The sequence below is a fragment of the Heterocephalus glaber genome, unplaced genomic scaffold (genome assembly GCF_053883595.1).
Source record: "Heterocephalus glaber isolate CG9 unplaced genomic scaffold, H.glaber_assembly_v1.0 deba00001428, whole genome shotgun sequence".
NCBI classification, from domain to species: Eukaryota; Metazoa; Chordata; class Mammalia; order Rodentia; family Bathyergidae; genus Heterocephalus; species Heterocephalus glaber.
This window is the reverse complement of record NW_028258293.1, coordinates 21,442,837-21,467,993: the sequence shown is the minus strand read 5'-3', so window position 1 is coordinate 21,467,993 and position 25,157 is coordinate 21,442,837. Positions and strand designations below refer to the sequence as shown.

Here is a 25,157-nt window from a genome sequence, read left to right as displayed (position 1 = left end):
AACACAACAGAAGAACAAAGTTCTCCAAGCTGTCAGAGAAAAGAAACAAATCACATACAAAGGAAAGCCCATCAGAATCACAGCAGACTTCTCAACACAAATCATCAAGGCAAGAAGAGCTTGGAGTGACATATTCCAAGCCCTAAAAGCAAGCAGTCTCCAACCCAGATTGATGTACCCTGCAAAACTATCTTTCAAAATGGATGGAGAAATAAGATACTTTCATGACAAAGAGCACCTTAGGAACTTCATGAATACCAAACCAGCACTCTAAAGAATTTTACACAATATCCTAGGAACAGACATTGAGGATCACAACCCCAGGAAGCAAAGCAGAATGAACCCATCTGGCATGACAAGAAATTAAATGAAAAGGGGGAGAACCCAACAAAAAGAAAAAGTCATGGCAATGACAACTCAATACGTTTCACTTATAACCATCAATGTTAATGGTCTCAATTCAACAATCAAAAGAAATAAACTGGATGGGTCAAGAAGCAAAACCCAACAATATGCTGCATACAAGAAACACACTTAATTCAAAAGGAAACTCATAGACTGAAAATTAAAGGGTGGAAAACAATACTGCATGCGACAGGAACCAAAAAAAAAAAGCAGGAGTAGCTATCCTCTTTGCAGATCAAGTAGATTTCAAACCAACACTGATTAAGAGAGATGAAGAAGGACACTACATCCTTGTAAAGGGAAGAATCCAAGAGGAAGAGATGACAATCATAAATATCTATGCACCAAACACTAGTGCACCCAACTATATAAAACAAATACTAATGGACATGAAAAGTCATAAATGCACTAATACAATTGTAGTGGGGGACCTCAACACCCCACTGTCACAAATAGATAGATCAACTAGACTAAAAATAAGTAAGGAAATACTAGAACTCAATCAAACTCTTCAACAAATGAACTTAACAGATGTTTACAGAGTGTTCCACCCCACAAAATCAGAATACACATTCTTCTCAGCTGCACATGGGTCATTCTCCAAAATAGACCACATACTCACACACAGAACATGTTTAAGTAAGTGCAAAGGAATTGAAGTCATCCCCTGTACATTATCAGACCATAGTGCGATGAAACTGGAGATCCATAGCAAAAGAAACTCAAAAAATTTCATAAACACGTGGAAATTGAACAACAGACTTCTGGATAATCAATGGGTCACAGAGGAAATTAAAGAAGAAATCAGACAGTTGCTTCAATTAAATGACAATGACAATACAACATATCGGAATCTATGGGACACAATGAAAGCAGTTTTATGAGGGAAATTCATAGCAGTGAACATGCATATTAGGAAAACAGAATGAGCCCAATTAAACAACCTGATGCTGAACCTCAAGCTTCTAGAAAAAGAAGAGCAGGACAAACCAAAACCTCATACAAGGGAGGAAATTATAAAGATCAGAGGAGAAATCAATGCAATGGAGACTAAGAGAACGATACAAAAAATCAATGAAGCCAAGAGTTGGTTCTTCAAAAGAATCAACAAAATTGACAAACCTTTAGCCAACCTTGTCAGAAAAAGGAAAGAAAAGGCCCAAATCCATGCAATTAGGAATGAAAAGGGTGAAATGACAACAGACCCAGCAGAAATCCAGAGGGTCATCAATACCTACTTCCAGAACCTATACGCCAATAAGATGGACAACACAGAAGAAATGGACAGATTCCTAGATACATATGAATTACCAAAGTTGAACAAAGAAGACCTAAAAATTCTGAACAACCCAATATCAACCAATGAAATTGAAAATGTAATTAAAAACTTATCAACTAAGAAAAGCCCAGGCCCTGATGGCTTCACTGCTGAATTCTACAAGACATTTAGAGAGGAACTGCTGCCACTACTGTTTAAACTCTTCAGTGAAATTGAAAGGGAAGCAATACTCCCAAATTCATTCCTGGAAGCAAGCAACACCTTGATCCCCAAAGCAGAGAAAGACCCAACTGAAAAAGAGAACTATAGGCCAATCTCACTAATGAACATAGATGCAAAAATCCTTAATAAGATAATGGCAAACAGAATGCAGAAGATCATCAAGAAGATCATACACCCTGATCAAGTGGGATTCATCCCAGGAATGCAGAGATGGTTCAATATACGAAAATCAATTAATGTAATACACTATATCAATAGAGCCAAGGACAAAAACCATATGATTATCTCCATAGATGCAGAAAAAGCATTTGACAAAATCCAACATGCATTTATGATAAAAACCGTACAAAAAATTGGAATAGATGGTCTCTACCTCAAACTGATAGAAGCCATCTATGAAAAACCAACAGCCAATATCATACTAAATGGTCAAAAACTGAAATCCTTCACACTCAAATCAGGAACAAGACAAGGATGTCCACTATCACCACTCTTGTTCAATATAGTTCTGGAAACATTAGCCACAGCAATTAGACAAGAGCAAGAAATAAAAGGAATAAAGATAGGTAATGAAGGAGTCAACTTGTCATTATTTGCAGATGACATGATACTCTATATAGAAGCCCCCAAGAACTCCACCAAAAGTCTTCTACACTTAATAACCAAATTCAGTAAAGTACCTGGATACAAGGTCAACACACAAAAATCAATAGCTTTCCTCTACACGAATGACAGACTCACTGAGAGAAATAGGGCAAAGAATTTCTTTCACAATAGCATCCAAAAAACTGAAATACCTAGGAATCATCCTAATGAAAGAAATCAAAGACCTCGTCTCTGAAAACTATGGCGCTCTGAAAAGAGAGATTGAAGATGATATCAGAAAATAGACAGACATCCCCTGCTCCTGGGTAGGAAGGATTAATATAGTGAAAATGGTCATACTTCCAAAACTGCTATATAGATTTAATGCAATTCCAATTGAGATCCCAGCAGCATACCTCATAGACCTTGAGAAAACAATCCAGAAATTCATTTGGAACAAGAAGAGACCCAGAATAGCAAAAGCAATTCTAGGTAACAGAGATATGGCAGGGGGTATCACAATCGCCAACCTGCAACTATACTACAAAGCTACTGTGATAAAAACAGCATGGTACTGGCAAAGAAACAGACCTGAGGACCAGTGGAACAGATTAGAAGATGCAGAAACAACGCCAGGCACACTCAGCCATCTCATCTTCGACAAAGGAGCCAAACACCCTCACTGGAGGAAAGATAGCCTCTGTAATAAATGGTGCTGGAAAAACTGGGTTTCAACTTGCCAAAGATTAAAACTAGACCTGTATCTCTCACCATGCACTAAACTAAAATCAAAATGGATTAAAGATCTAAATATGAAAATAGAAACTCTAAACCAGTTGGAACAGAGGTTAGGTAGAACTCTTGAAGACATTGGTGTAGGAACAGATTTTATGAACAAAACCTCAGTTGCCCGTGAACTAGCACAAACAATCAACAAGTGGGATCTCTTCCTATTAAAAGGCTTCTGCACAGCAAGAGAAACCACCAGCAGTGTGAAGAGACAACCCACGATGTGGGAAAAAATCTTCACCTGCTCTTCCTCAGACAAAGGTCTACTATCTTGAATCTATAAAGAACTTAAAAAGATCAGACCTCCCAAATTTAAAGACCCAATCCAAAAGTGGGCATCTGAAATGAACAGACCTTTCTCAGACAAAGAAGCAGAAATAGCAAATAAATACACGAAAAAATGTTCAACATCACTGGTCATTTGAGAGATGCAAATGAAAACAAGGCTGAAATTCCACCTTACTCCAGAAAGAATGGCTGCTATTATGAAATCAACCAATAACAAATGCTGGCGGGGCTGTGGGGAAAGAGGAACCCTGCTCCACTGCTGGCAGGAGTGTAGACTGGTGCAACCACTGTGGAAATCAGTATGGAGATACCTCAAAGAACTAGGACTGGAAGTCCCATTTGACCCCGCTATTCCACTGCTGGGGATCTTCCCCAAAGAATTAAAAAAATCATACCACAGTGATATATGTGTGCCCATGTTCATAGCAGCGCAGTTTCTAATAGCTAAAACTTGGAAACAGCCCAAATGCCCATCAACTGGGACTGGATCAAGAAAATGTGGGGTTTTTTATAAAATGGAGTACTACTCAGCCATAAAAAATGAGAAATTAGAGACATTTATAGCTAAATGGATGCACATTGAGCTGATACTCTTAAGTGAAATAAATAGGACACACCTGAATAAATACCAAATAGTTTCTCTGGTGTGAGAAACTGAAAGTGTAAATAAGGACTAAATGTATAATAGGTCATGTGAAATAGGAAGAAAAGGGGCAAAGGGGAAGGAAGTGGGAGGGCTAGGGGAAAGGAAAGAAGGGAATGGGATTAATATGAGAAAATGGAAAAATAGGAACAAAATCTTTGTAAATAGGGAGGACTGGAGGGGTTGAAGGGAGGGCTGGGCAAGGGTGAAAAATAAGAACCAAAAGAGACTATGTAAAGGTGCAAATTTCCAATGATGAATGTCATTATATTGTATACCTAAAATGCACCAATGATTAGAATGAATAATCGATAATGCAAAATAGGAAGAAAATGTCCAAAGGGGTAGGGGTAGTGGGAGGGGCAGGGGAAAGGAAAGAAGGGAAAGGAAAAAATGATGAGAAATGGAAAAAATGGAAATAAAGTCTTTGTAAATAGGGAAGGGTGGAGGGCGTGAAGGGAGGGCTAGGAATGGGGAAAAAATAAGAACCAAGATGCATTATATAAAGGTACAATTCCCAATGAGAAATGTAATTGTGTTGCATACCTACAATGTACCAATAAAAGAATTTAATCCAAAAAAAAAGAATTATGGAAACATGTAAGAGTTGTCAGAGTCTAATGAGAATTATCAGACTCAAATGACCACATGAGACTTTTATCCATGGTAAAATTCTACATAAATGTAACTAATCATAAAAACAAAATAAGAATAACCCTGGAAATTTCTATATGCTTTGAGTGAAAGCCAAAAAACCATTAAAGTGGCATCAACCTTTTAACAGCGGTATACAAAATGAAAGTTAGGATAAGGAAAGTGAGATGATGATTTGATCCCTCCGTCCAAAAGGGTGAAAGCTGAGAATACACACAACCAATATCAACAAAACTATGAGCAGTGGGCACAAGCGCAAGGACCCAAGTTCGATCCCCAGCACCAAAAAAACCTCAAAAAAACAAAAAACTATGACCAGTGTGTATAAATGGGCCTGTTTGTAATTCTGTAATAAGACGCTACCTATATTTTAACAGAACATGGCAAGCCTATGAAACTAGTGCCTCAACAAGTGATCTAAGCCCAAACTACAAGAATATGCTTAAAAGCTGAGTTAAATTCTCAGTAGATGTTAACCCCATCATCATCATTGTTAACCTCCATATCTGAGGGCACCCAACCAGACAGAAGCTGGAGCTGGACTCATCACAGAGGCAACCCTATATGTCTACTCTTCAACTCTTGGGATACTTTTGCACTCTATTATTAAAAGAATGAAGTGGCATAATTCCATTCCACTTCCTAATCTGCTGTCTATTCTTAGTATGATGACTTCCAACTGTTTTAACATATTTTTTATTGATTTTCCTTAGTTATATTTTTCACGTTGTCTAAAAACCTAACTCAGGAACATTTTCTCAATAAGTCAACATTTCATAAATAATTTTTCATGGTCATGATGATGATGATGATGATTTCCCAGGGAATAAAGTTACTTTCATCCTAGCGGTTCATCAAAGTAGGCTGGACAACAAAGTTTTTCATTTACCCATAGGTTCTTATGAGGAGATCATTATTTATCAAATTGTTAAGCAAACTCTTAACACTTTTTATTTCTCCAGCACATTCTGATATTCCCTTCTCTCATCTTACATTCCCAATGCTTAGTTTAAAACTGCAATTTAAAAAGCCATAGAAAACAAAAAGCTAGAAAAATGGCCTTATGAACAATTACTATCTATTATAAAAAGTGCAGTCCAGCAAAAGCCCAGCTCATTGAGCCTGTTATCAACCAGTGATATGCACATCTACCAATTTCTTAGCTGCCCCTGCATTGCCTGATGATCATGCAACTATAGCTTAAGGGCTATATTTTTAAATTCCACTTTTTTTTCTGTCCTTTGCAATTTTATTTACACAAAATGTATCTAATGGTTGGTCAATCAGCAGAATACAGAATTTTATGACAGCAATTTTCTCTCACATCCAGGAAAAGGAATCCAAGACATGAAAAATACCTCTTAAAACTTTCCTATTATTTTCTGATACATGCATAGGAATCTAAACAGCAGAGGACAGTAACCATAAAGAATATTTATTTATTTTAATTTCACCTTGAGAAAGTATATTATCACTGTCCAATTAAGTAGAAATGAATTCAACATAACTGATAAACAAGAAAATAGCCCCCCTAGAGAAAGTAATATGCTTGTGCTCTTGGTGAAGGAAATTATCTATAACACCACTGGGCTCAGATAGATAAATGAATACACACTGATTAGCTAAGTTAACAGTCTACTGTAAAGAAAAGGAGATGCCGTTATCATGATATGGAACCACACACTATGGAGCAGAAAAATTTGAATTACATCTTTAAGAGAAAGATTTTAAAGTTGTAATTCACTTACTTTCCTTAACACCATATTCAAACTAAGATGACATCAAATACCACATGAATTTTGCAATATTTGATTATATATATTATATTAGACTTGTATTGTCTATAAAGTCTTACAAATATAAAAGAGCAGTTCCAGAGTTATTTTAAAGATGGATACTCAGAATTTTTGTACTGTGATTCTAATCAGCAAAAAACAATGATAAAAAATATTGTGACTACATTTATATTTTATGCTATCTAAGCAATGATGTATGTTGACCAGTTGAGTTACAGCAACAATCACATCATCCAATTTCTACTGCCTGTGTATTCCATTTCACAGAACTGTGAAAATTTAAGTACTATGATGTCAATATTTAGAAACCAATGATATGAGGTAGTGCATCATGAAATCTTCAATATAACCATAAAACCAATGTTGCATCAACATAAAAATATTCATATTTACCAAGAGGCAGAACAATGGTCACTAACTTTTCAGAATGCTTCTTAGGCAATTCACTTAATTCAATTTAACAAACCTACTGAGCACTGAATATCCACCTATTAGTGTATCAAATACCAGGGATGCAAAGGTGAATAACCTAAGATATCTGTTTTGCAGGAACTTAGAATAGGAAACTAGACATAGTATATATACTATTATAATAGTATAACATAAACTCATTTTACAATGTGTTATCATTCACACATCAAAGTCTGAACATATGCAGACCTTCCTGACTAAATATTCCCATGTTATCATTTTTATTTAAATATGACTGTTTTCCATGCATTTTTCTATGATGCCTTAAATCCTGCGTGGAATGTAGGAAGGCAAATATATAGTAAATGTAGTAACTCTGCTGAGGTAGGACAGGAGTTAGGCAAATAAAAAGCTTTAATATTTGAGTTGGGTCCACCCAGGAAGGAGGTTTGTAGAGCACAAAAGTGCACACACATGCACACGCGCACACGCGCGCGCACACACACCAATAGCATGCAATTCAGGGTATGTCTGGATAATGAAGAGTGGAGTGGCCTAGGGTTGTCACAGAATGAAGTAAGGTATACAGAAAGACACACCTAGCCCAAGGCTGGTAAGTCACATTAGAGTCAGGTCATGAAAGCTAAGCTGTGCCATGCTGGATTCCTCCGATAGTTTTCTGTAAGAAAAAGTAATTATTCAAGAAGTAGTATGATCAGATTTGTGATTTAGAAAGGTAACCCTGACAGCACTGTAAACAATGAGCTGGGGAGGGTAACCAGAGACAGGGAGAATAGTCAAAAAGACCATGGAATAGTTTAGAAAAGGTTTACAAAGAGAAATGAAAGAATAGGTCAGAACATTTCAAAGGAAAAAATGTACAAGACTTGGGATTTGATTGATCATAAGAGTGAAAGAGAAGGAAAAACAAGAATTGCTGTGGTTTTTAGTAGCATTAAGAGAACTGGGAAGTAGAAAACACTCCCCAGACCCTGAATAAGCCCCTCTCTAGTTAGTGCCTACTCCCCACATGTGTCCTGTTAATATGGGCAGCTGTAGGGCCAGGTGGCAGTACCTGATGGGCTACAAATGAATATCATGGGAAAATACAAAGGAGCTTTTAGATTGTAACAAAGAATCAGGAAGGTGCTAAGGACAGTTTTTCACTTTGCTCTGACCATACAGTATATTGTTGCATTTATAGATCAATGAAAAGCAAAGCTGAAGCTATAAATTTATAGTATTAAAAATACCTAAGGGATGAATCTGACAACTAATAACAGAACTCTAGAATGACTTCCCAGTTGGTTTTTAAATCACTTTAAAAAATATATTACTTAGTTTTAATCTAAAATCCATGTCTTTCTAGTATTAGCAACTATCCATTCATTTTCCACTGTACATTTAGCAGACTACTTACAAAATGTACATTATGACACCTACGCTCCAAATGTCACATTGCTGGCTGTAGTCGTGGGCATTGATAACTTCAGGTGCTGCCAAATAAGTAGAAATAAAATAATATTAATAATACAATAAATGACTTTTAAATGCTTAAATACAAAGCATGAAAAATGTGCTGGTGTGTTGTAATTTATTCCCCCATAGGGAAAAAAGAACCAACAGCAGATGTTAAATGAATAATGTACAGGCCTTAACAACTGATGTCACTGTATCCTCACTCCTCTCATTTAGCTTCTAATGGAACAATGGCATAAACTGTATAACTAAATGTCTACCCTTTATTCCTGTGAAATTGCTAAGAAATGATTTTGCAAAGATTATGTAGTTATAGTAGAAGACAATATCTCAGCCCTTTTCCCCAAATAGAATTGAATATATGCCTTAAGTAGATGTAACTTAAAACAAGCCCAACATGTAAAAATCTGAATTCACAGAGAAACTAAGATAAATGGTTATATATTTCTTTAGTGAAAGAATAATAATAATAACATCACAACACTCCTTTGGCAGAATAGAAATTATTTTCCACATTTTCTAAATGAAAACTCCAAGACAGAGAGAGAGCCTTGACAAGACCAGATCAAAAAGCCAAGAAATGGGGTGGGACTAGGTCCCAAGTGTTTGTGCTCCCCTCTGAGCTCCTTGATTTATGAAAGTATTCATAATAGGGTTCCCAGAAACAACCTTCTCAATGGGGCACCATTCTTTCAACTTTAAGGTAGCACATTTTGTAAAGATTAGATCTTTTCACAATGGCTAACTTTTTTTTAAAAGTCACATAAGATACTGTAAAAACATGCCTATTACTTTTATAACTAAGGATCAGATATCTTTCTTTATAAAGAAGAAAACAGTTATAAACAAAGTATATGTACATATTTCAATAGAACTTTAAAATTCCCAAAGTACTTTTACATAAATTTTTATTTGTATGAATTTAGTAACCCTGTAAGTTGGGTACATAGGCATTTGACTACCTCTGTCATTAAAAAAACTAAGTTTATATAAATATTATATATTTGGGGGGGTTACCGGGGATCAAACTTGGGACTGCGCACTTGCGAAGCAGGTGGCAGAACCATTTAGGCGGCTAAATCCCTGGCCCTTAAGTTTGATATATATTAAGTGACTGCCTAAAGTCACACAGCTACAGGATACCTCCCATGAAAAATGTATGCATTTATCTTTTTAAAAAAAGTTTCAATCCCCCCACATGTACACACACCCCCTTTTTATAATAACTAGAAAAGGCAAATATAATTTTATTTCCCCCTTTTTTCTGTACCTGTTAAAGGAATAAAGAGGCAACAAAAAGAAGTCAAAGGATAAGCGTAAGAAAAGACTAAGCTATAATTAACAACAATTTGTCTCCAAACAATTGAAAATTTTCTAATTAATAGTTTCCTTTAAATAACCGCTATACTTGTATTCTTTAACTCCACTAAAAAATCTTTAAATATTGAATCATTAAAGTGCAGGCTATTTCATGGCCTAGTGTCTATCACAAGGGTAAATTCTGTGATTAGAATCAATGAAACCTTGCCATATTGATGCATCACACAGCAGGGGCCAGGAATTCCCGGTCTGCACTTTTTCAGAGTGTTCTTAATTATCAGGGGCATTTCTACTTGCACTGTCATCCCAGCCCTCAGGGAGGCAGAAGCCAGAATAACTGTGCCAAGGAGCCATTTAGGAAGTCAGCAAAGCTCCACAAACCATCTGTCTTCTCTCTTGTTCTCTCACTTGTTATCAGTGTAGACAACTAATAAGCAGGCATAAAACTCAGAGTGCTTGGATATATTTTCCCCATGTAACTACAGACCAGATGTCTTTTGCCAACAAGAAGATATGAACAGAATCTAAAGTAGCCTTTTCCCAAATAAGATAACACAATTTAAAAACTTTATCCATCAACTAGGCAAAAAAAAAAAAAGAACTATGTATACTCTTCAGCAATAAAAATGAATACACTACTTATATGACAACTTGCATAAAGTCTTAAAATCATTATGTGGGACAGAAAAAGAACATAGACACAAAAGAGTATATGCTGTATGGTTCAATTTATATAACCTTCCAGAGAAGCAAAACTGAGTTTGGTGATAGAAATCATCAGTAGTTACTAGGACCCGTGCACGGAATTGACTGAAAGGGTCAAAAAGGAATTTTCTGTGCTGATAAAAATGCTCTTTATTTTCACTGGGGTGGTGATCACATAAGTGTATATATTTATCAAACCCACTGAACACTACATTTAATATGTGTACATTTTATTTTATGTAAATTACATTTACATAAAGCCCTATGATGGTACATGATTTTAGTAACTATTTCTTAAAGGTGAATGGAAGCAGGCTAGGAAAACCAGCACTCGTGCATTTGCATACCAAACACATCCCAATCACCTGGAAAAATTCTAAATTTACTTCGAATTAATTACTGGATTAAAAAAGACTAAAACTAAAATTATAATGTAGTAAGAGATAAACAAGAATTAGAACACTATATGGCAAAGGAAAGTCAAAGAAAGGCTCATAGATATATACACAGCCTTAGATTGCATTCATAAGAACATAAGAAAACTGAAAATTGAGCTGGTTATTGAAAAGGCCTATAAATTGTCTTAACAAGTAGCAAATTGGATTTAAAAAATTGTTAGTATTATTACAAGAACTAAAATTGATCACTAAGTACCAGGCACTGTGTTAAGCCCTATACACACATTTTTTTCTCAATTTAATTCTCATCAACCAATAAGAAAGATATTATCATCATAAGTATTTCATGTCCTCTTCTTTGTTTTATTTTTTGTCCTCAGCAGGTTTTTTTAACATTAGACATTTTATTCTTTTATCTTGTTTACTATTTATACCACTAGAATATTAAGCTCCATGAAGGCAAAATATTGTTATGTTTCATTAACTATTGTATTCCAAAACCTACAAAAGTGTTGGGCATAACATAGATCCTCAAAATTTTTGATAAATGAATGACTTAATCCCCATTATACAGAAATAGAAACTGACAAAACCATATAGTAACTACAGACAGAGCTCGACTTCTAGGTTGCCCAGGTGACTTCAGAGGCTATATTGTTAATGCTACATCATATTAACTTCTTACAAAATATTAGGAATTAATAACTATAACCAGGCTATAACCAGGACATACAGAAAAATCTTAAAAAATATAAATAAATACAATATGAATATTTATGCCCCCAAAATGTAAAATCTCAATGAAATGGATACTTTCTAGAGAAACAAATTATCAGAATTATTGATGTAGAAAACCTGAATAATCTAAATAAAACAGAAACATACCCTCCAAAGGGTAAAGGGACCAAAAATTTTAAGGAAAAATGTCAAACAATAGGTAATAGCTATTATTTAAAGGTTCATGAGCATATAGTGAAATTTTTGAAAACTTTAAATGAGGTTAATATAACTCTAACATTGAAAAAGACAAGGGCAGCACAAAACAAAGAAAACTATAGTCAAAGCTCCTAAATAAAGTGGTTGTGAACTGAATAAAGCAGTATATTAAACCACCTGGGGTTTAATCCAAAAATTTAAGGATGGCTTAACACTTAAAACTCTATTAATGTAATTATTTTATTAATAAATTTAAAGAGAAATATAATTTCAATAAGTACAATAAATATGCATTCACTGAGGAAGTTAAAAAGACAGTTAATATCAAGGATGTGAAGAAAATGGAACCCTCATTTTGCAAGAATGTAAAAAAATTGGAACCTGAACATATTGTTGATGGAATGGTTAACAGTTACTTTGGAAAATAAGCTTGATAGTTCCTTAAAAACTTAAATATAGGTTTACTACTGTACTTACTAAACATATGACTCAACAATTTCACTCTTAAATAGCTACCCAAGAAAAATGAAACCACATATCCACACAAAGACTTGTGCACAAATGTTCACAGCAGCATTTTTTACAATAGTCCCAAACTGGAGACAATCCACATGTCCATCAGACAATAAGTGGATAAATAAAATAAAGCATATTCACAAAATGGATAACTATTCAGAAATATAAAGGAACAAACTACAGATAAATGCTGCAACATGAATATACCTCAAAAGCATTATGCTAAGTGATAGTAAGCCAGACATAAAAGACTACATATTGTAAGATTCCATCTATAAGAAATGTCAAAAAAAGAGGAAAATCTAATGAGGCCAAAACAACAACAACAACAAAACCTCCTTCAAAACTCAAAAAAAGGCAAATCTAGAAAGATTAATGGCTCCTTGGGGCTGGGATAGGAATGAGATTGAGTACAAATGAGCATGAGGGAACTTTTTAGGCTAAGATTATTTTAAAACTGGATTGTGGTAATGGTTGTACACCTCTGTAATTATATGAAAAAAATCAGTGAATTGAACATCTTTTATAGTATTTAAATAAACTTTAATAAAAGCTTCTAAAAGTCATTTTTAGAAAAATGTAATATAGTGGTTTATAAAATATATTTAATCAGCAGTCTTTATGAAAACTGTTTGATGACAATGAAATTAAATAAAAATTGAAAAGAACCAAAATACACACATGACTTTGGAATGATTCAACTAAAACAATGTTTGGGGTATGATCACCTAAGAATTATAAATAACCTAAGACGAGCCTTGAGAAACAACAAAATTTACAAAAATCCTTGAAAGTAGGAACCATAGAAAAATGCTAAAACAACTGAAATTATTTGACCTAAGTTAAAAAAAAAAAACTCATCAACAGCCATTAAGTCATAATGGCAAAATCAAATTGTTCAATTATAATACTTTATTAGTTTGACTTTTTTTAATACATACAAAACAATCTTTTTAAGTATATTAACTTACCCATATAGATAGGAGTCCCACAGGTGGCCTGCAGCATGGCTTCACTCCTACCATGCTTCTGCACTGCTAAGCCAAAATCAGTCACCTAGGGGAAGAAATGCAGTCACCCATTTTCCTGTCCTGAGCTCAGTCATTCTGAAGACAGAACTGTCACCCATTGCAACTGCATTTACTCAGATGTTCTTGGAATGGGGACTTTCCTTGTGTTACAAGCAAGAACCTTGACTTTCCCTCCCTACTCCCTCTCTGTGTGGAGAAGAAACTCAATACAGAGAAGCTTGGCTTCTCAAATCTTGAGAGAACACCCTTGCTTGTAGACTGTTCATGCCCTCTAATTAAATTCATCCATTCAAAATAGGAAGTTGTATCTTGAAAGAAGGCATTTACCATTTTTTACATAAAATTTTTTTAAAAAATTCTTTCATTACAAAATGTATTCTAACCTTAGTGTGTTTATTATCTATTTTTCTGATATTCAAGTTATGTTCCAGTTTAAAGAGCCATTATAAATGTAAAATAATTATCCTTTATCAGTACTCACTGAAACTCCTCTTTTTTTTAATAATTATTTGTAATTGGTAAATACTATCTGTTTTTGACTGTTACTTCCTTTGTGATCCTACAGCACACTAATTAAAACAATTACTTCACTATTAAAAACTATGAGAAGCAAGTTAACAAGAAAAACCCCACAATTCCACAGTATAAGTACAAATACACTGGAGGTCTGCTGCTGCAACTGCAGCCTCTCTGCTCCATTTTAAATCTTGGTAATTAAACACTTGGTTATTAAATATTTAGAGTGTGCCCTTGGTTGTCTCTCCCAAGGTAGAACACCCTTGGGCTGAAAGCAGGAATACAGGCACATTTATTGATCCTACAAACAAATACAGTCTCTGGGTCCACACTGACTGCAAAATTTCTGATATCTTATAGTATCAGAAAATGTTCCTAGCTAACGTGTGATATCAATATTTTTCTAAATAGATGGATCAATTTCTCCATGATTTTTCATAATATCCCACTTGAAGCATTATGATGCATATATTTCTCTACAGAAAATCTATACTGATATCAAATATACAAAAAGTTTCACAATCCAATTTAATTCTTTGGAGATCACTCGATTTCTTCACTTGGCAAATATTAATTAAGGATATTCTATGTCTCAAGCACTACTCCAGGTCCCAAGAGTGAATAAGACAAACACGATTCCTCTCCTCATGGAGTTTACCACGGACCTACTCAAGGACATTCACTTGTGTGAACCAACAATGCTCTTGAGCCTGTTTACATTACATCATGACTCAGCTTCTGCAACAGGAAATTATTAACCGGCAACATTTCATTCCAAAATTAACACATTCACATATTTTGAAAGCAGTCATTATTAAAGTGCTGAATAATAAATAATGACTCCTATCATTTATTAGACATTAAGGAACAGTTAATTTGAATAAAATCTTCAAGAATAAACACTTGGCACATTAATTGTGCTTAAGACATAAATATTAATACCCAGGAAAATTTTCAATGAGAAATACAGACTGTAGCATTAATTAGCAAAAGCACAGCCAAGGTGTGTTTTTCTCTAAATCTGTAACACATTTACATTAAATTACCAGGCATAATTTTGAAATTAATTAGAATTCAGAGCATCTGTTTGCTTGCTATTAACTAATGATTTAGAACCATCCAAATGAATACGTACTTTAAAAAATACATTCAGTTGCACCACTTAACGTGTAAAATTATTTTTGTCAGTTAAAACATCCTTTGTGACATTTTTATTTTTAGCACAAACCACTCATTTTCTGCCTGCTCAAAATCCACCAAAATGTATCTAAAAAGATACATTTTGCTACTTTGCCATTAAACTGTGTAAAGACAAATATTTACCATCATTTCTAATATCTTACCTTTATATTTAAGTTCATTTCATTGTTTGCATCAATAAAGCTGCTTTTAACCATTATGTTTTCCAGTTTTAGATCTCTATGTACTATATCTACCAAGAAAATAAACAATAAATCAAATGAAATGAGTAATGGAAAATAAAGGGGACAAAAATAGGATAGTAAATATATTTAACAGATTAATACTTGCTGCTGAAAAATTTGAGTGGGACCAAGCATTAATTCTTCCTTGTTCTGTTCTCTTAAACACTCTTTCCTGCATTTCTAACCTTAAGGAGCCATTTTCTTTGCCTCCCTCATTTCCCCCTTTCCCTTATGGCCCAACCAATGCTCTCCGTGAAGAGCGGCCTGATGGTGTGGAGGAGGAGCCTGGCCATGGCTGGGCGTTCCCAGGAGGAAGGAGGTGGTCTTAGTCAGGAGCCTAGTAAGGTTTCCCAGATCCTCAGTACTTCAAAAGGGGGATTAGTTCTTTACTTCTATGCATATGTTACTGTTAACATAAGAATTATAACATAATTTGACTACATATATACAAACTATGTTTCAGTATATTTTTCTATAATATCAGCATACATTTTCCTATTGTTTATATGTTAAAAAATTTTTTTCTAAATCCTAACACATAAAATCTCCAGTTGAACAAGGCAAAAGCTAAGGTAAGATTTTGATGTTCATGCAAATAATCATGTGCCAAACGCGATTCAGTTCATATGCCTAGCAATCTTATCTCTAGATAAGTTAGAAAAGTTAGCTGAATGAGCTTTGGACTGACAATTATATCTAATAATTTATAGTTTCCTTACTCAATTCTAGGGTTCGTTTTTAGAATTACTGCATCTATTGCTCTGCTTCTTTTCATACATAAATTCCATACATTTCAATTAATACATCTTTATAATATGCTTTGATCCTAGGCAGAGCAAGACCTCCGCTCCTTCCACTGTTGTTCTTTTTCACTGTTGTCTGGCTATTCTAACCCATTTTAGAATACTCTTATCAAAGTTCCATGGAAATGCTATTAAGATGTTGTTTGGAATTATACTAAATTGATAGTTTACTATGGATTTAATGAGCACAATATTAAGCCTTTGCAAAAATTATTTCCTTCTGACTAGAAAGCCCTCCCTTTTTTTCACTGTGTTTGTATTCTTCCGATCAAATATTACTTCCTCTGATTATTTTTCCTGACTTTGCAAATCAACTGAGTACTTATAACACTGTGCTCCTTACACTTTAGATGGTTCTCCATTAGAGAAATTAGCATATTGGATTAGAAGTTGTTTTTCATACTCATTAGCTTGAATTCCTTCAGGAGTGAGGACCTTATAGTTTGATCTTTGTAATTCAAGAACCAGTCACAGTGCAGTAGGTACTTAGCAAGTATCTGCTGAAGGAACCACAGGGTTCCAGTACCAGCTCTGCCACATCAAACTATGTCACAGTACCTTTCTGGAACAAAAATTTCCCTCATCTGTAAAGTGAGAAAATCCTAAAGTCACATGTAATCCAAAATAATCTGAAGAAAAAAGCCAATAGCAGTTAGTCCAGAATAGTAAAGATATTAGAATAATAGAATCAATTGTAAATGTGGATTTTAGAGTACTGTGAAACTACTCTGTATGATACCATAATGGTAGATAAATGTCATCATATATTTGTCAAAAACCCATTGAATATTTATCACCAAGAGTGAATCCTAATGTAAACCATGGACTTTGGGTGATAGTGATGTATGAATGTGGGTTCATCAGTAACAATAAATGTACCACTCTGGTGTGCAACTTTGATAGTGGGGAAGGCTCTGCATATGGTCGAACAGGCAGTATAGAGAAAGCTTGTATTTTCTGCTCAATTTTGCTGTGAACATAAAACTTCTTTAAAAAATAAAGTATAAAATTACTAAAAACAAAAAATGTCTAGACTATTGGTGGCAAACATATGGTACATGTACCACAGCAGGCTACTTGTACCATTGAAAGCTCTAAAAGGTCAAGAAGTTTTCCATCATTGTCCTAGATTTATATTTTAATACTGTTAATATCCAAGTGTTTTCACCTTTATTATTTATTTGTCTAATTTTTAACTTAAATAGAAAGTGAATTTATTGGGAATAATAATCAAGTTAAAGAAAACTTGCCATTTCTTTAAAGTCTGGAGACTGGTTTGGAGACTGGGTTCAATTACTATATTCTAAAGAAAACTTTAAAAAATTAGGATTAACACCTAGAAATGTCTTAATTTCAAACACAGAAAGAGGATCTACTATGCAATTTAAGAAACAAATGAACAAACAAAATTTAAAAAGCTCCTTACAAAAGAAATAAGAATGTTGTCAACTTCCCCCAATCCTAAACACTATAGAAGATAATGGAAAAACATAAGCAGGATTTTTAAGGAGGAGACCGCTGGGTCCAAGAATTCTGTAATGGGAAAAGCCGCGTATCAATATGTGAGGGAGCAAAAGGAGAATCTTGTTCTGATTTCTGTTATTTTTGAATTTTTATTTTTATTATTACATGTTTGTACCAACTCCAAACAAAGAGTATAAATGTTATTTGTCTAATTTTGATTTAATACTATTAGCTGCTTTTCAAACTTCCAGTAAAAATGTTCACAACTTGTCCATATACAATGTAACTTTATACCTGCCTTGTTTCTAATTAAAATATATCTAAAAATAAAAGGAAAATATAAAATAAATAATAAATAAATCTTCTTTATTACCAAGTACTATTTATATAACTATGACTCCTAAACACAATTACCTTTAAACAAAAGTGCTATCTGCATTCATAGAATCAGTTAGTGTGATGGTCCTTTCTTACCCTTATTGTGAAGATATACAATAGCTGATGCAAGACTTTGAATGATCCACCTCGTCTCATTCTCTGAGAAATGCCTTTTCCTATCCAAAATTTCTTTGAGTTCTCCATCCTCACAAAGTTCCATCACAAGGTACATTTTCTGACATTATATATTTAAAAGTGAGAAAAAAAATCATATATCTGAGAATCTTCAAAGTGTTATATATTACATATATGATCACAATCTTAGCACTAATTTATTCATTTAAAAATGACAGTATCTGCAAGATACGGTCCTGTATACTAGAGGAACAAAGAAGTATGCAACATAGCCTTTACCCTCAAGAAACTCACAGTATAGTCACAATGACAATATCATGTGCCAAATGCTAATGACCCAAAATGCCATGGGATTATGGAGGAGGAGCAGCCTCTGCCTAAAGAACGCTCACTGAGGAGAGACATTAAAGCCAGGGCCAATATCTGAACAGAGATTTACAGGTAGAGAATGTAAAAGAAAAGGCAGAGTACATGGAATGGACTGTAAAACTTGAAACAGCACTGGTTAAAAGAATGACGAACATCTCAGGAGCACTGGAAGCTCAGTAGAGTAAGGAAGAGTAGAGTGGTGAGGGGTGAAGCTAAGAACAGGTTGGTGCCAGCTTGTAAAGGGTCTTGGATATCATGCTAAAGCGTATGGATTTCTTTTCCCATATGCAACAAGTCACTGGAGACTTTTAAGCTATCAAATTGGGAGACAGGAAGTTATACAGTATTACCAGTTTTGCATTTCTCAATGAATACTCTAATGGTAATGTATAGCAGGGATCAGCAAAATTTTTCTATGAAGGCCAAACCCAAGAGTAAATATTATGAGCTTTGCAGGACATACAATCTCTTTCACAACTACTCAGCTCTGCTGCCACAGCACGAAAGGAGCCATAAACAAGACAACAACACTTTATTTATGGACTTGGAAATTTGAGTTTCATATAACTTTCACATGTCATGAAATATTACTCTTTTACACTTTTTTCAAAGATTTGAAAATGTACAGCTTATGGGCCATACAAAAATGTGCAGCAGCCAGATTTAGCTCACAAGCTGTCATATACCGACTTCTGTTTATAGGAGTAGATGTGAGGCTCAGAATGGAGACGAAAAAGGGAACAAGAAAAAAGATGTGAAAACACCTAGGAGAGGTAAACAGTGGGACTCACTGGCTAACTGGGTATTCTGGTGAGAAGGCATGGATGAAATGCCTCTTTCACATTTGCCGTTTCTTTTGAGGCATATTAAGATCTCTTTAGGTATTAAAACAGTCAAGTCACCTATTCAGTCAAAAAGATTCAGGTAACTAAAATGCAAGTCTTCTTCATATGTGTTGCTGTCAGGCACAGACTAACTCCTATATCCCCATTCTAACCTCTGCTGCTAGGTTTTTGTGATTAATATTTTGAGATCCATTTCTGTTCTTATAACTACTGTTAATACAATTTCTGTATTCAATCAGTAAGCTTTAAAGCAGAAATAGGAGGTTAACAGCCTCTCTTCCTATACTCACAATCCTGATTCATTGAAATGCAGGCCATTTTAGAATTACAAAAGTATCTGCAAAAGTCTAACACACACATAAGATTTTGAACTGAGCCATATTTTTTCATTGGCAGCACTATAAGATCATTGGTACATGAAATGGTAAGCGAACTCTTTGAAAGGAAAAGTTGCATTAACAGTGGTTATAATATAAATTGATGCCAATTTTAAATATGTAAGTTGATCAAAATTATAGCATAAAACCTATAAAACAAAGTTTATAATTACTAAGAACAATCATATAGATCTGGAGAATATTTAGATTCACAAGAAACCTTAGCATAGCCAGACTAAATGATCTGTATTAAAATAATCAATTGGGCAGCAATTTCCTTAAGATGGCTTTAATGAAAAGACTAGATATTTGTTTGCATTTAATAGAGTAAAAGGGGCATATCTGACCTATATGAAAAGGATAAGCAATACACACAAAAAGACAATCACAGGTAATGGTTTCCTTTGCATTCAAACTCTTCTAGACTGGGATTTCCACTTGTATCCATGCTGGAGTAACAGATTAGATTTATCCTTCTGCTGAAAACAACTAAGAACTGGACAAAATATCTAAAACAATGTTCACACATTGGATATCAGACTACATAGTGATCAGAGTGGGTGGGGGGAGGTGGAGGGAGGGAGGGAGAGAAACCCTGTGATTATCCTAGCTTCCTATCTGGAGAAAATTTCTAAACCACAGGCAGGGAAGGAGAATCCACGCAGACCCCAGAAGCCTCCATGAATTTGAGGAAGTGGAATTGGGAGTCCAACAAAGCCAGGACAACTAAAATTCACATGACAGTGTCAAAGAGGGAAAACTCCAGATTTACTTCAAGTCTTAGCAGAGTATTAATCAGCACATGGTCTTTTTCCAAAGCTGTGAAAAGAACCACACAAAAAGAACAGAGAGAACATGTCCAGGAACAGACTAGCCAGAATGAAAAACCTCATAATTCATGGAACTTTAGGTAGAGTATGTGTACGCAGCAGGGTCATACCTCAGTAGCAGGGAAAAATTAGTTCTAGAATAATCAAGATTGTACCACCTAACAGAAATTATAGCAAGCTTTGAAAGTACCAAAGTGTTTACCAGTGACTTAACTACTGTATATGCCTAAAATAAACCTCAAGAATACTTAGAATATAAAAAATGCAACACCAAAAATAATAAAATTCACAATCTCTAACATCCAATAAAAAAATCAACAAGTATATAAAGCAGGAAAATAATGAAGAGGACAATTTAGTCAATTTAAACTGACTTAGAAATGACATACATGATAAAATCAGAAGAAATACATTAAATGCTGTAGTTATAATTATATTCAGGAAGTAGGAAGGATTGAGTATATTGATAGATACATGTAATATATATTTAATAAATATAAAATTTTATAAAATATATAAATATATGTATATAACTTTCACTGGAAGAGATTAATAGCACATGTAATATTATGGAAGATTACTAAATCTGATGACACAGCAATAGAAATCATACACAATGAAAGAAGGAAAAAAACCAGTGAAAAAAGTGAACAGAGCAGCATCATACTATGGACACTATCACACAATCTTCCATATGTACTTGGAGTCCCCAAAGGGGAACAGAGAAACAAAAAGTATTTGAGGAAATAATGGTCAAAAATTTCCTAAATTAAAAAAAAAAAAAAAACTTTCCTAAATTTGATGAATATCATAAATTCACAGATTTAAAAGGCTCCATGAACCCCAAGCACAAGAAACATGAGGAAGATTATATCAAGACACATCATAATCAAATTGCTTAAAACAGAGACAAAGAACAAAACTATTCAAAGAATATTTGGAGACAAAAGAAATCACAACTCAGGCTTCCGGGCTACCATACCACCACTCCCAGCACAGAGGAAGGGACTTCTGGGCCACCATACCACTGCTCCCAGCACACAGGAAGAGGCTTCCAGGCCACTGTACCACCACTCCCAGCACAGAGGTAGGGGCTTCCAGGCTGCCATACCACTGCTCCCAGCTCAGAGGAGGTGAGCCACACAAGCACCAACAGCACACACACACCCCTGCCCTCACACTCATGAAAATGATAAGACACAAAAACAAGTCTCAAAACCAGACTTCCAGATCACCTAAAGCACACCCAAAGGGAAATGACATGGAACAATGATACTCAATCACCTGGACTCCATGAACTGGCAACAAAAGAGGATCTCGAAAAAGAGAAATCAGAAATAATTTCTCAGATAACAGCAGAGATTGTGCTCACAGTGAAAGACATGATTAATAAATCTAGAGAGGAGCCGAGGTAAATGATGGAATTTCAAAATGGGAAACAAATGGAATCCATAAAACAGATTTCAAGGAGATTAAAAACTCCACTGAAAGTCTAGAAAGCAGAATGAGCCATTGTGAGGACAGAATTTCAGATAAAAAATATAAGATTGCAATTAGTGACCAGGAAAAGAAAAATTTCTTAAAAATTGTGAGGGAACATAAGAAATCAATCCAGCAGCTGCTAGATGATGCAAAGAAGAATGACATAAGACTGATCGGAGGGAATGAAGAAACAGGAGAGAGTGCAGACAAATAAAAAAACTCTTCACAGAAGTGAAAGCAGAAAACTTCCCAAGTAGGGGAAAAGAACTTGACATACAGATAAGTGAGGCATATAGGATTCCAACTAGCCTTGATCAAAAAAAATCTACACATAGTCATATAATTGTTAAGATTCCAGAAACCCAACAGAAGAACAAAGTTCTACAAGCAGTGAGAGAAAAGAAACAAATCACATACAGAGGAAAGCCCATCAGAATAACAGTAGACTTCTCAACACAGACCCACAAGGCAAGAAAAGTGTGGAGTGATGTATTTCAAGCCTTAAAGGAAAACAACCTCAAACCCAGATTGATGTACCCTGCAAAACTATCTTTCAAAATGGATGGAGAAATAAGATACTTTCATGACAAAGAGCACCGTAGGAACTTCGTGAATACCAAACCAGCACTCTAAAGAATTTTACACAATATCCTAGAAACAGACATTGAGGATCACAACCCCAGGAAGCAAAGCAGAATGAACCCATCTGGCATGACAAGAAATTAAATGTAAAGGGGGAGAACCCAACAAAAAGAAAAAGTCATAGCAAAGATAAGTCAATACGTTTCAGTTATAACCATCAATGTTAATGATCTCAATTCACCAGTCAAAAGAAACAGGCTGGCAGAATTGGTCAAGAAGCAAAATCCAACAATATGCTGCATACAAGAAACATACTTAATTCAAAAGGAAACTCACAGACTGAAAGTTAAACGGTGGAAAACAATACTCCATGTGACAGGAACCCGAAAAAAAGGGGAGTAGCTATCCTCTTTGCAGATCAAGTAGATTTCAAACCAACACTGATTAAGAGAGACAAAGAAGGACACGACATCCTTGTAAAGGGAAGAATCCAAGAGGAAGAGATGACAATCATAAATATCTATGCACCAAACACTAGTGCACCCAACTATATAAAATAAATACTAACGGACATGAAAAGTCATATATGCATTAATACAATAGTAGTGGGGGAAGTCAATACCCCACTGTCACAAATAGATATATCAACTAGACAAAAAATAAGTAAGGAAATACTAGCACTCAATCAAACACTTGGAAAAATGAACTTAACAGATGTTTACAGAGTGTTTCACCACATAAAATCAGAATACACATTCTTTTCAGCTGCACACAGGTCATTCTCCAAAACAGACCACATACTCACTCATAGAACATGTTTAAGTAAGTACAAAGGAATGGAAGCTATCCCCTGTATATTATCAGACCATAGTGCAATGAAATTGGAGATCAATACCAAAAGAAACCACAAGAATTTCATAAACACATGGAAATTGAACAACACAATTCTGAATAACCAATGGGTCACACAGGAAATTAAGGAAGAAATCAGACATTTCCTTCAATTAAATGACAATGACAATACAACATATCGGAATCTATGGGATACAACGAAAGCCGTATTATGAGGGAAATTCATAGCAGTGAATACGCATATTAGGAAAACAGAGCAAGCCCAATTAAATAACCTGGTGCTAAACCTCAAGCTTTGAGAAAAAGAAGAGCAGGACAAACCAAAACTTTATACAGGGGAGGAAATTATAAAGATCAAGGCAGAAATCAATTCAATGGATATGAAGAGAATGATACAAAAAATTAATGAAGCCAAGGGTTGGTTTTTCGAAAGAATAAACAAAATTGACAAACCCTTAGCCAACCTTATCAGAAAAAGGAAAGAAAAGGCCCAATACAATCAGGAATGAAAAGGGTGAAATTACAATGGACCCACCAGAAATCCAGAGGATCAACAATACCTATTTTCAGAACCTATATGCCAATAAAATGTAAAACACAGAAGAAATGAACAGATTCCTAGATACATATGAATTACCAAAGTTGAATGAAGAAGACCTAAAAATTCTAAACAACCCAATATCAATCAATGAAATTGAAAATGTAATTAAAAACTTACCAACTAAGAAAAGCCTGGGTCCTGATGGCTTCAGTACTGAATTGTACAAGACATTTAGAGAAGAACTGCTGCCACTACTGTTTAAACTCTTCAAAATTGAAAGGGAAGCAATACTCCCAAATTCATTCCTGGAAGCAAGCATCACCTTGATCCCCAAAGCAGAGAAAGACCCAACTGAAAAAGAGAACTATAGGGCAATCTCACTAATGAACATAGATGCAAAAATCCTTAATAAGATACTGGCAAATAGAATGCAAAAGATCATCAAGAAGATCATACACCTTGACCAAGTGGGATTCATCCCAGGGATGTAGGAAAGGTTCAACATATGCAAATCAATCAATGTAATATACTATATCAATAGAGCCAAGGACAGAAACCATATGATCATCTCAATAGATGCAGAAAAAGCATTTGACAAAATCCAACAAGCATCGGTCATGATAAAAACCCTTCAAAAAATTGGAATAGAAGGTCCTTACTTCAATCTGATAAAAGCCATCTATGAAAAACCAACAGCCAGTATCATACTAAATGGTCAAAAACTAAAATCCTTCACACTAAAATCAGGAACAAAACAAGGATGTCCACTATCACCACTCCTGTTCAATATAGTTTTGGAAATATTAGCCATGGCAATTAGACAAGAGAAAGAAATAAAAGGAATAAAGATAGGAAATGAAGAAAGCAAATTGTCATTATTTGCAGATGACATGATACTCTATATAGAAGACCCCAAGAATGCCACCAAAAGTCTTCTAGACTTTTTCTTTCTTAATTCTTTTATTGGTACATTTTAGGTATACAACACAATTACATTTCTCATTGGGAACTTGTACCTTTACATGATGCATCCTGGTTCTTATTTTTCTCCCATTCCTAGCCCTCCCTTCATGCCCTCCACCCTTCCCTAATTATAAAGACT

At 34.7% G+C, this 25,157-nt stretch overlaps 1 protein-coding gene across 9 annotated transcripts in view; it reads right to left on the bottom strand.

Moving 5' to 3' along the window:
- The window catches only part of Stk33 (serine/threonine kinase 33), a 214,655-nt gene that overhangs the window by 56,060 nt on the left and 133,438 nt on the right, over positions 1–25,157 (bottom strand). For all 9 annotated transcript variants that reach the window (XM_021263753.2, XM_087211742.1, XM_013074710.3 and 6 more), the window contains 4 exons: positions 18,139–18,277; positions 15,317–15,405; positions 13,398–13,482; positions 8,493–8,568 (listed from right to left, as the gene is read on the bottom strand). In XM_021263753.2, the coding sequence (XP_021119412.1) occupies positions 8,493–8,568; positions 13,398–13,482; positions 15,317–15,405; positions 18,139–18,277 (389 nt within the window). The remainder of the gene's footprint in view (positions 1–8,492; positions 8,569–13,397; positions 13,483–15,316; positions 15,406–18,138; positions 18,278–25,157) is intronic.